Raw genomic sequence first — 12159 nt, 5'->3', positions numbered from 1 at the left:
AAGAATTGCTTCTAAACTTCTAAGCCTTCTAACGTCCTAAAAAAATAAAATGACATTTCCAAAATGATGCCAACATAAAGTAGACATATGGGGAATGTTAAATTATAAATATTTTATGAGGTATCACTTTCTGTTTTAAAAGCAGAGAAATTGAAATTTAGAAAATTGCGAATTTTTCAAATTTTTGGGTAAATTTGTTTTTTTTTCATAAATAAAGGTGAAATATTTTGACTCAAATTTATGACTATCATGAAGTACAATGTGTCACGAGAAAACAATCTCTGAATGACTTGGATAAATAAAGGCGTTCCAAAGTTATTACCACATAAAGTGAGATATGTCAGTTTTGCAAAATTAGGCCTGGTCAGGAAGGGGGCAAATGGCCCAGATGGCAAGTGGCTAAGTCCTTTTCCAAATGCAGCCTCCATTACAGTTCTACAGCTTTCTAAGTCCCCTGAAAGGCAAATCTGCCTAATTTTCCCATTATAATTCCCACTTCCTACATTGATGTATAATTAGGCACTTTTGCCTTTCAGGATCTTTAGAAAACTGTGTAACAATAAATGTGGAGGTATGCTGGGGACCAACCTGGGCATGCCGCCATCTCATTGTTGCCCTGACACGTATTTATACCTTATTAGGGGAGCATTGTGTACGTACTAATGCATTTGCTAAATGTGATCGCTGTTACAGTTATTATCCAGCTTTCCAGACTCTTGGATTCCAAATTTGTCTACTTATTCATTGATCAACAGTGATGGCCAGTTCGCCGTGTTCGCCCGCGAACACATGCGGGCTGCCATCTTAACTCACAAGTCCGGCAATGCACAGGTAACTCCTTACCTATGGCGGGAGCCGGTCTGAAACAAATGCAGTCACCGGGAGCAGGCAGTTCCGAGAACAGCCCGATGACGGCCCCCAGCGGCTGTTCTCGGAAATTGCCTGCTCCCGGTGACCGCATTTGTTTCAGACCGGCTCGCACACAGGCACAGGTAAGGACTTACCTGTGCATTGCCGGACTTGTGAGTTAAGATGGCAGCTCGCATGTGTTCGCGGGCGAACTGGCCATCACTGTTGATAAAGCCACTATAAGAACTGAACTTCATTTATGGTGCTGGGAAAGCTGGGTGACAACATTTAGGAGCCGCACTGCTGAATAAAGTAAGTAAAGAAGTAAAAAAAGAGGTAAAAATTCCTGTAACTTAGTTTTGCTTTTAAAACATAGCACTTAACATTCAGATATTTTGTTTTTTACAGTTCTCAGAAGGTCGTGTGGCTGAAGAAAGGGGAGCTGCCACGCGCAGTCACCAGGTATTCTATTAATGGGCTCATGCTGTTGACCTTTTAGGAGTGAAGAGGTCCTTATTTTACTGTCAGTAGTGCGTCAATACATATATAAATACATACGAGTCCCCATTTTAAGTATAGAGGCTGCATTTACAATTCACTTTCCTGGTATGATGTTAAGCGCATTGCCATGTTAAATACATCTTTTAGTTTTGAGTCTCGGTCTGCTCACGGATAGAAGAGCAAATGCCCTTTGTATTTGCACCCACCCACTGGCCGCATAAAACAACGTACATACAAATGAAATCACTTAGCTCTTGAAAAATAAAAGCCCTTTATCGTCACTGTATGCGCGTTTGACAGTTAAATGTGTGAAGGGAGCAGCTTTTACTTTTCACATAGTCCATTTCAATATTTTAGCTTTTCCACTATAATTAATGGAACCTGCAATTTTGCCTCTTCACTAGCCCTCAGGACAATTGCTGAAAGTTGGAAAGAATAACGTTTCCGGACACTTATGGATCAGTAGGGCTTTTGGTGGTACATAGGCAGTAGTATCTTCTGACTACCATTCTCCCTCATGGAGCATGGTTCTTATTTCATATATTTTGTATATATTCATAGAAAATATTCATTAATTCCAGGAATCCTGATTTCGATGAAGAACATAAGTATGGAGCTATTGTTCCTCAGGTGATCTCCGCTGGAACCATCACACGTAGAGCAGTGGAGCCAACCTGGCTGACCGCCAGTAATGCACGTGTAAGGGGCTGATTTGTGCTTTAGACCTAAGATGGGTCCATAATGATTTTGCTGCACTGTGAATGTTGAATCATGGCAATACTGTCATAGATCAGATTTCCACTGATCTCCATTTTGGAGATTAGATTTGGTATATCTGCAAGTAAATGCAGAACTTGTACTAAAATGTGTTTCTTTGGAGTATGTTTGATTCAGTGGTGTAGCGTGCGTTGCCAGCACCCGGGGCAAAGCAAGTATTCCGCCTCCTAACCTGTGGACGCGACCCCTAACCTGTGGACATGCCCCTTTTTGCAGAACCACACCCTAGCCGCATATGGAGTGGGGATCAGCTGATGATCTCCATACACCTCTCACACCCCACTGATGTACTATTACAACCTGGCCACGAATGGGTTCTATTCCCAACCTCATTTAGGCTCCATGCCCTCGACCAGCCCTACTGACAGTGGTACATGTAAAACTCCCAGTGTAGCTCGCTGGAGGCATGGGGCCTAAATGAGAATGGCTTAATAAGGAGGATTATTACTGTGGTTGCTTAAAGGGAACCTGTCATGTGGATATTTGATTATAATCTAATTATATACAATCATTAACTACTAAAAAGTACCTTAGATGTATTCACTTACTGGTGTGACAGATGGTTACCTCATAATATACACACAAAGATGCCACATGCTGCATGCTAATGAGCTGATTTGAGTCCAGCGTGATGTCAGTGAGTCCAGTGTTTAATTCAGAGCTATAGCCACTCCCCTGCCCACCTGCTGCTGATTCATATGGAAAAAAACTGTCAATCTGCAGCAGGTAGGCGGGGAGTGTCAGGAGCTCATAAATATTCATTACTCATCATTATGAGCTGGAGCTTTTCAATACAAGATGTTGGCAGATTGACTGGGTCAATTAAAGAAAGTGACCCAGCATTTTGCTAAGAGAATCAGTCACTTATTTATGTTGCCCTTAGTTAGGACACCATAAAACTGGTGACAGGTTCCCTTTAAGTGCAGTCTGCACAGCAGGCCGATCTGATTTTTACTAGTATTAATGTGCAGACTCCATTTAGGCTGCCATGTTAATATTCCTCCATTATTAAGCTAGTCCCTCTCCCATTCCCTATTTAGGCTTCATGTCTCCCCCTGCCAGCCCCATTGATACAGTATCTTCATGTAAAATTTTCGAGGCTGGGACTCAGGCACTGGTGTGATCACTGTGATCATCAGAGCGCACTGCTGGATGATCTCGTAGGCTGCAGCCTGAACTGTACTGCGCATGATGTGTGGCCTCCGTCCATTCACTCCGTCTGTGGCAGCACTGTGCACGTCCCGCCAGCACCACTCAGTGAATGATTCACTGAATGGCATTTGTGGGATGCGCTCGCACAGTGCGCTGCCTGCCATACAGGTGAAACTTGAAAAATTAGAATATCGTGCAAATGTCCATTTAATTCAGTAATGCAAATTAAAAGAAATTGCATTAATGCAGCTTAAAATTTGAATATTGTGAAAAGGTTCAATATTCTAGGCTGAAAGTGTCACACTCTAGTCAGCTAATTAATCCATACCCCCTGAGCAAAGGGGACCTCAAAATTGTGACTTTGTGGTTTCATAAGCTGTAAGCCATAATCACCCAAATTATAACAAATAAAGGCTTGAAATATCTCGCTTTGCATGTAATGAGTCTATCTCATATATTGGTTTCACCTTTTAAGTTGCATTACTGAAATAAATGAACTTTGCACAATATTCAAATTTTTCGAGTTTGACCTGTAGAGGAAATGGCATTAACAATGAACAGTACAGCGGCGGCTGTGCGTCCCCTTCAGTCTGGCGCATGGGGCATTCACACCCCGCCTCCCCATACTACGCCACTGGTTTTATTAGCTCTGTCACTAGTATATACCTGATATACCTGGCCATTAGGGCCCCCAGATGTAAGGAGCACAAGTGGGGCACTGTACCCTTTGCAGTTTTCTATGTACTGAGCTATTCTTGTCCATGGCCTGGCTCTGGTATTGTGTCTTACCTAAATTCATTTTATAAAGGCTCTGCATCTGCCTTTATCTGCCCAATGAAATTCTGGCGCAAGTTTTTCAAACTCTGCACTGGGGCATTCCTGTTATTCCACCTGGAAATTGATGAAAACTTGACCACTTTGTGTTACCATTCCCTTTCAGAGGGCAGTGTCCCCACGGACTGGCACTGTTGACACTGATTGGACAATGTCAGTGTGCAGGGGCACATCCCCAACGGGTAATACCCAGTTGTCAGTTTATTTATAAATGTCTAGTAGGAACAACAGAGGAGTTAACACAACACAGAATTCTAAAAAAAAATAGAATAAAAATGCAAGCATTTGTTAATACATGTCAGGAGAGCTGGCAGATCCTCTTTAATAAGGCTATTGTGCATTATGAGACATAGCCGATGGACATAAGTGGTGGTGTTTTTGGAAGAATAAAAGACTATATACTAATCCTGGACCAAACCTAAAAACTAGCAGAATGCAAACTAAATACACTGCTCAAAAAAATAAAGGGAACACAAAAATAACACATCCTAGATCTGAATTAATTAAATATTCTTCTGAAATACCTTGTTCTTTACATAGTTGAATGTGCTGACAACAAAATCACACAAAAATAAAAAAATGGAAATCAAAATTTTCAACCCATGGAGGTCTGGATTTGGAGTCTAAAAATTAAAGTGGAAAAACACTACAGGCTGATCCAACTTTGATGTAAGTTCCTTAAAACAAGTCAAAATGAGGCTCAGTAGTGTGTGTGGCCTCCACGTGCCTGTATGACCTCCCTACAACGCCTGTGCATGCTCCTGATGAGGTGGCGGACGGTCTCCTGAGGGATCTCCTCCCAGACCTGGACTAAAGCATCTGCCAACTCCTGGACGGTCTGTGGTGCAACGTGATGTTGGTGGATAGAGCGAGACATGATGTCCCAGATGTGCTCAATTGGATTCAGGTCTGGGGAACGGGCGGGCCAGTCCATAGAATCAATGCCTTCGTCTTGCAGGAACTGCTGACACACTCCAGCCACATGAGGTCTAGCATTGTCTTGCATTAGGAGGAACCCAGGGCCAACCGCACCAGCATATGGTCTCACAAGGGGTCCGAGGATCTCATCTCGGTACCTAATGGCAGTCAGGCTACCTCTGGCGAGCACATGGAAGGCTGTGCGGCCCTCCAAAGAAATGCCACCCCACACCATTACTGACCCAATGCCAAACCGGTCATGCTGGAGGATGTTGCAGGCAGCAGAACGTTCTCCACGGCGTCTCAAGACTCTGTCACGTCTGTCACATGTGCTCAGTGTGAACCTGCTTTCATCTGTGAAGAGCACAGGGCGCCAGTGGCGAATTTGCCAATCTTGGTGTTCTCTGGCAAATGCCAAATGTCCTGCACGGTGTTGGACTGTAAGCACAACCCCCACCTGTGGACGACGGGCCCTCATATCACCCGCATGGAGTCTGTTTCTGACCGTTTGAGCTAGGGGTGGGCGATATGGCCTAAAATCTATATTGCGATATAATTTTAAGCATGTGCGATATGCGATATATATTGCGATATATTGTTTTCTATATTTGGGGGAGCGTGTTTAAACTTTTTTTTACTTTTTATTTAATAACTATTAGTCTCCTTAAGGGCTAGAACGTAGAACCCTTGTCATATTCACCCTAATAGAGCTCTATTAGGGTGAATAGGACTTTACACTCTCCCTGCTGCTCTGTGCTTTGTGCACACAACAGCAGGGAGCTGATCCCCCTCCCCTAAATGGTGCCATCCACAGATCCCCCCCCTCACCTAAACGGTGCCATCCACAGATCCCCCCCCCTCATCTAAACGGTGCCATCCCCAGATCCCCCTAAACGGTGCCATCCACAGATCCCCCCCCCCTCACCTAAACGGTGCCATCCCCAGATCCCACTAAACGGTGCCATCCCCAGATCCCCCCCTCCCCTAAACGGTGCCATCCACAGATCATCCCCCCCTCCCCTAAACGGTGCCATCCACAGATCACCCCCCCTTCCCCTAAACGGTGCCATCCACAGATCATCCCCCCCTTCCCCTAAATGGTGCCATCCACAGATCATCCCCCCCCTTCCCCTAAACGGTGCCATCCACAGATCATCCCCCCCCTAAATGGTGCCATCCACAGATTCCCCCCCCCCCCAAACGGTGCCATCCACAGATCCCCCCCCGACGCTCACAGGAATACATTTAAAAACTAATCAGTAACTTTAACTTTATTAATTGGTGATCTCTTTACTGTATACCTTACTAGGTCTTAGCTCCGGTAACAGCAGGCAGTGCGGGGGGCGGCGCTCACCCACTGACGTCACGCGCCTGCGCCGCCTAGTGGGAGGAGTAGGCGCGTGACGTCAGTGAGTGAGCGCCGCCCCCCGCACTGCCTGCTGTTACCGGAGCGAAGACCTAGTAAGGTATACAGTAAAGAGATCACCAATTAATAAAGTTAAAGTTACTGATTAGTTTTTAAAATGTTCTACTGTCAGCGGCGTGGCCCTGTATGTTCTAACCCCCAGGCAAACGTCCCTGTCACCATGGGAACGCCTGGGGTTAGAATATACCATCGGATTTGAGTTTTCACGCGCTCACTGAGATCGTGAAAACTCAATGATTTACTGTCAGTCCCTCCCCTCCTCCTCTTTTGTCATTGGTGGTCAGCGGCAGCCGCGCACAGTGGGGAGGGAGGGACTCTCTCCTTCTCCACTGTGCCGGCTCAGGATCATATCGCGGTCCGGCGATATAGGCGATATGCTCAAAATCCATATCGTGGCACAAATTTATATCGCATATCGTCTATATCGCCCACCCCTAGTTTGAGCAGACACATGCACATTTGTGGCCTGCTGGAGGTCATTTTTCAGGGCTCTGGCAGTGCTCCTCCTGTTCCTCCTTGCACAAAGGCGGAGGTAGCGGTCCTGCTGCTGGGTTGTTGCCCTCCTACGGCCTCCTCCACGTCTCCTGATGTACTGGCCTGCCTCCTGGTAGCGCCTCCATGCTCTGGACACTACGCTGACAGACACAGCAAACCTTCTTGCCACAGCTCGCATTGATGTGCCATCCTGGATAAGCTGCACTACCTGAGCCACTTGTGTGGGTTGTAGACTCCGTCTCATGCTACCACTAGAGTGAAAGCACCGCCAGCATTCAAAAGTGACCAAAACATCAGCCAGGAAGCATAGGAACTGAGAAGTGGTCTGTAGTCACCACCTGCAGAACCACTCTTTTATTGGGGGTGTCTTGCTAATTGCCTATAATTTCCACCTGTTGTCTATCCCATCTGCACAACAGCATGTGAAATTGGTTGTCACTCAGTGTTGCTTCCTAAGTGGACAGTTTGATTTCACAGAAGTGTGATTGACTTGGAGTTTCATTGTGTTGTTTAAGTGTTCCCTTTATTTTTTTGAGCAGTGTACTTAAGGGGCTTCTAAGGGATTGTCTGACATAGCGCTCTGAATGGCAGACTTCAATATACTCTTTAATAGGCTCAACAGGAAGTACTTCCTTAGCAGCCAGCCTTCTTCAGATAAGGTCAGATTGTCCGTTCCATAAACTACCTTATGAATCACACTTTGCTATTTAATTTATTGATGTTATACTGGTGGTTTAGTGAATAGTAATATTTCCATCTTCTTCTGTTAGACTGACCGCATTGGCAGTGAACTGAAGGCTATGATTCAAACACCTCCAGGATATCATATGATTGGCGCAGATGTAGATTCCCAGGAGCTCTGGATAGCTGCAATCCTCGGAGAAGCCCACTTTGCTGGTATTCATGGTAAGGTCAATGCAATAAAGTACATTTTATTAGTATAGTTATGTGGGGTGTGTCAGAATAATGGGGTGCAGGGCCTTTTATAGCCACTGAATTTACCTACATGCTCATGAGTGGAGAAGCTTAGTAACACTGGGTGCTTTAAGAATTCCTGTGCGTAAAAGTTAGTGTAACAAAGTATGTATCTTGATTGGGATCCTAACTGGTTTATTAAAAAGAATCCCCAGATTTCAGAAGCTTTTAAATGGGTTCTCCAAGACCAGGAACCCCTTTTGATCACCAGGCAGGGTATTTAAAAAGACTCACCTGTCACCAACACTCTGTTTCCAGTACTAAGCTCCCTTCTCCTCTGCTTCCAGTCCCAGCTGGACCGAAATTGTGACGTACCATCTACAGTCATGTGAAAAAATTAGGACACCCTTTGAAAGCATGTGGTTTTTTGTAACATTTTTAATAAATGGTTATTTCATCTCCGTTTCAACAATACAGAGAGATTAAAGTAATCCAACTAAACAAAGAAAACTGAAGAAAAGTCTTTTCAAGATCTTCTGTAAATGTCATTCTACAAAAATGCCTATTCTAACTGAGGAAAAAGATAGGACACCCTCACATGTATTCCCTCTTAAATTGGCTCAGATCTCACACAGGTATATCACACCAGGTGCACATAATTAGTAGATCGTTACTCTGCATGTTGAATGAGGCTTGCCCTATTTAAACCTCAGACATTTAGTTTGGTGTGCTCCTGACTGTTGAAGTGAGAGTGAGCACCATGGTGAGAGCAAAAGAGCTGTCAGAGGACTTCAGAAAAAAGATTGTAGCAGCCTATGAGTCTGGGAAGGGATTTAAAAAGATCTCAAAAGATTTTGAAATCAGCCATTCCACTGTCCGGAAGATAGTCTACAAGTGGAGGGCTTTCAAAACAACTGCCAACATGCCCAGGACTGGTCGCCCCAGCAAGTTCACCCCAAGAGCAGACCGCAAGATGCTAAAAGAGGTATCCAAAAACCCTAAAGTGTCATCTCGAGAACTACAGCAGGCTCTGGCTACTGTTGATGTAGAAGTACATGCCTCTACAATCAGAAAGAGACTGTACAAGTTTAACTTGCATGGGAGGTGTGCAAGGAGGAAACCTTTGCTTTCCAAGAGAAACATCGAGGCCAGACTGACATTTGCCAGCGATAAAGTTGACAAAGACCAGGACTTCTGGAATAATGTTCTTTGGACAGATGAGTCCAAAATTGAATTATTTGGACACAACAGCAGAGGACATGTTTGGCGTAAACCAAACACAGCATTCCAAGAAAAGAACCTCATACCAACTGTGAAGCATGGAGGTGGAAGTGTCATGGTTTGGGGCTGCTTTGCTGCAGCAGGACCTGGTCAGCTCACCATCATAGAATCCACGATGAATTCTACTGTGTATCAGAAGGTGCTTGAAGAACATGTGAGACCATCAGTTAGAAAATTAAAGCTGAAGCGGAACTGGACCATGCAACATGACAATGACCCAAAACATACTAGTAAATCAACCAAAGATTGGCTGAAAAAGAAGAAATGGAGAGTCCTGGAATGGCCAAGTCAAAGTCCAGATTTGAATCCCATTGAGATGCTGTGGGGTGACTTGAAAAGGGCTGTACGTGCAAGAAACCCCTCAAACATCTCACAGCTGAAAAAGTTCTGCATTGAGGAGTGGGGTAAAATTTCCTCAGACCGATGTCGAAGACTGGTAGATGGCTACAAGAACCGTCTCACTGCAGTTATTTCAGCCAAAGGAGGTAACACTCGCTATTAGGGGCAAGGGTGTCCTATCTTTTTCCTCAGTTAGAATAGGCATTTTTGTAGAATGACATTTACAGAAGATCTTGAAAAGACTTTTCTTCAGTTTTCTTTGTTTAGTCGGATTACTTTAATCTCTCTGTATTGTTGAAACGGAGATGAAATAACCATTTATTAAAAATGTTACAAAAAACCACATGCTTTCAAAGGGTGTCCTAATTTTTTCACAAGACTGTATATGCATGTGACCAGTGCCAGCCAATCAGTGGCCTCAGCTGTGACATGTGCAGTTATGGCATGTGACGGGCGCCACCGCAGAGGCCACTGATTGGCAGCGGTGACGTGTGTGTAGACAGTGTGTCACACAGTCCAGCAGGGAGCAGAGAAGGGAGCTCAGTGCTGACGACAGGTGAGTCTTTTTGATCTGGTCTCTGCACTCTTCCATCCTTGTGATACCCACACAGTGATTCATGTCCGTGAGACTCCCATTGATCTACAGAAAAACCAAGGGAACATGCATTACTTTTGGTCTGTTTTGTGGACAGAACACTTCTGTTCTTTACAATAGAGGTCCGTGAAAGCCTTGGACAGAATTAACATTTTCAAAAACCTTTTATACCAGTTTCTGAGAGAGGCTTAAAACAATGATGACCACAAATATACTGCCTTTTGTTCACTGTAGAAGCCACTGCCTGCAATTGGTGTAATTAAACACAAGCATTTACGTAAATTGATTAAATCAGATTGATCCTTCCATTTTACAAAGGAGCTCTGAAAAATTGAATCTAATTGGTTACTATGGGTAACTAAGCCACTTTCCTATTGTACCACTTTTCTTTATGCCGAAGATGAATTGCTCTTTTCATAGATGCTTTCCCGGGACCCCTGCCGAACAGCAGTTTGAGAAGGCAGTGGCACTCGAAGTAGCGCTGTGGCCTTGGCGCGGCTCAGCACCATGCACTTCATTGGGGCTGAGCTGCCCCCAGGCCACGTGACAGTCGTGATGTCACTCGCCTGCGGCCGCTGCTGATCAGATGCTGGTCAAAGGATGGATCATCAGTAAGAAAAAGCTATAGAACCCCTTTAATTACTGCTGTAATTATCATCATGGTGCCGTTACCTATGATTGGGGGGGGGACTTACTGTATGTTATACAATTTGATACAGTTTTTATACTGTATGTTTTTGGTCATTTATTATGCAGGGTATAAATACAATGCATTTGGAGAGATTTCATTTTGCGTAGAATTCACATTAATTTGCACTATAAACCTCTGTAATTGAGACATTATTACAGGCATAATTGCCTGGGAGACTTGCTACTTTTATTGGCCTGTAAAATCACAGGGAATAAAGGCCCTACGGTATATATGTTTTCTACATGTCATGTTTCTTATTAATTGCCCTCCACCTATGTCATTACTGTGCTCCCCATTACCCGGTAATCTTTCCTTCTCATTTCCTGCACTTCATTATCCTGATTCCCTCCTCACTCCATTGCATTACACCGCTTCTCACAATCATGTAATCTTGTGCTTTTCATCCGCTCCCCTGCTTTATGTCCTCACCATCAACCCCATTATTACTTTTGCTCCTTTTTACTGGTCTCCTTTACATTATTTTCTGGATAGCCTCCTTTAAGTGTCACTTTTTCCCATCATATCCCATTCACACACATGGATGGCTTACAAGAAGATGTGTAATTTGGTGAATTACATTAAAACCTGTAACGGCTTTACTGTCCTACATTTACTTTGATTAAGATTGTGGGAATTAGTGGTCCCATTTAGATGGAGGGGGCTGTTTTTAATACATTGTGAGCTTCTTTTTTCTTGACAATTTGGAATATATAAAGTTCTGTTTCTGAAATGCAGCGCAGCTCTGTTCTAGAGATCACATCATGTTCAGAGACTGGGGCAGTGATAATATATACACAGCGGGGGAGATTTACTAAAGACTTGCGTCCCATATGCCAGTGTTAATTCAAAATATGTTAGCATAAAATATGCCAAATTTATTAAGAGATGTATTGTCCTGCCCTTTAAAGAGGACCCATCGCCTCTCCTGATGTCTGTTTTAGTAACTACTTACATTCCCCATGAAGTAACAATTCTGGAGCATCTGTTCTTAGAACTCTATATTGCGTCATTCCTCGATTCTTCTTCTTTATGAATAAATGTAGGACATAGTTGTCACTGGGGGAGGGGGGGGGGGGCTAGGAATAATAGCAGAACAGTACAACATATGGTTATAAAAATCAGTACTATTTCAAGTGCACTTTTTTACAGACCTATCAGGAATGAAGATAGGTCCTCTCTAAAGGGCATTTCCAGACTCCTGATACTGAAGACCAGTTCTAAAAAAGGTCATTGATATCTGTGGCTTGTCCAACCTTGCAACCTCCAGCGCAGGAATTAACGGTATGAATGGAACAGGAAGCACAGCTCAGTTCAAAGTGTAGTGGACGTGGTGGGTTACTGCAGCTCAGCTCCTATTTAAGTCAGTGTTAAAGGGGTTACCCGGTA

The 12159-nt window shown here is 44.0% G+C and overlaps 1 protein-coding gene across 1 annotated transcript in view; it reads left to right on the top strand.

The window, feature by feature from the left end:
- POLG (DNA polymerase gamma, catalytic subunit) overlaps positions 1-12159 on the top strand; it is an 89565-nt gene that overhangs the window by 38072 nt on the left and 39334 nt on the right. The window contains exons 14-16 of the mRNA XM_040414156.1: positions 1258-1311; positions 1932-2049; positions 7723-7858. Of these exons, the coding sequence (XP_040270090.1) occupies positions 1258-1311; positions 1932-2049; positions 7723-7858 (308 nt within the window). The remainder of the gene's footprint in view (positions 1-1257; positions 1312-1931; positions 2050-7722; positions 7859-12159) is intronic.

This window comes from Bufo bufo, chromosome 1 (assembly GCF_905171765.1).
Source record: "Bufo bufo chromosome 1, aBufBuf1.1, whole genome shotgun sequence".
NCBI classification, from domain to species: Eukaryota; Metazoa; Chordata; class Amphibia; order Anura; family Bufonidae; genus Bufo; species Bufo bufo.
The sequence above is the reverse complement of the archived record's forward strand: the minus strand, read 5'-3'. Positions and strand labels throughout refer to the sequence as shown.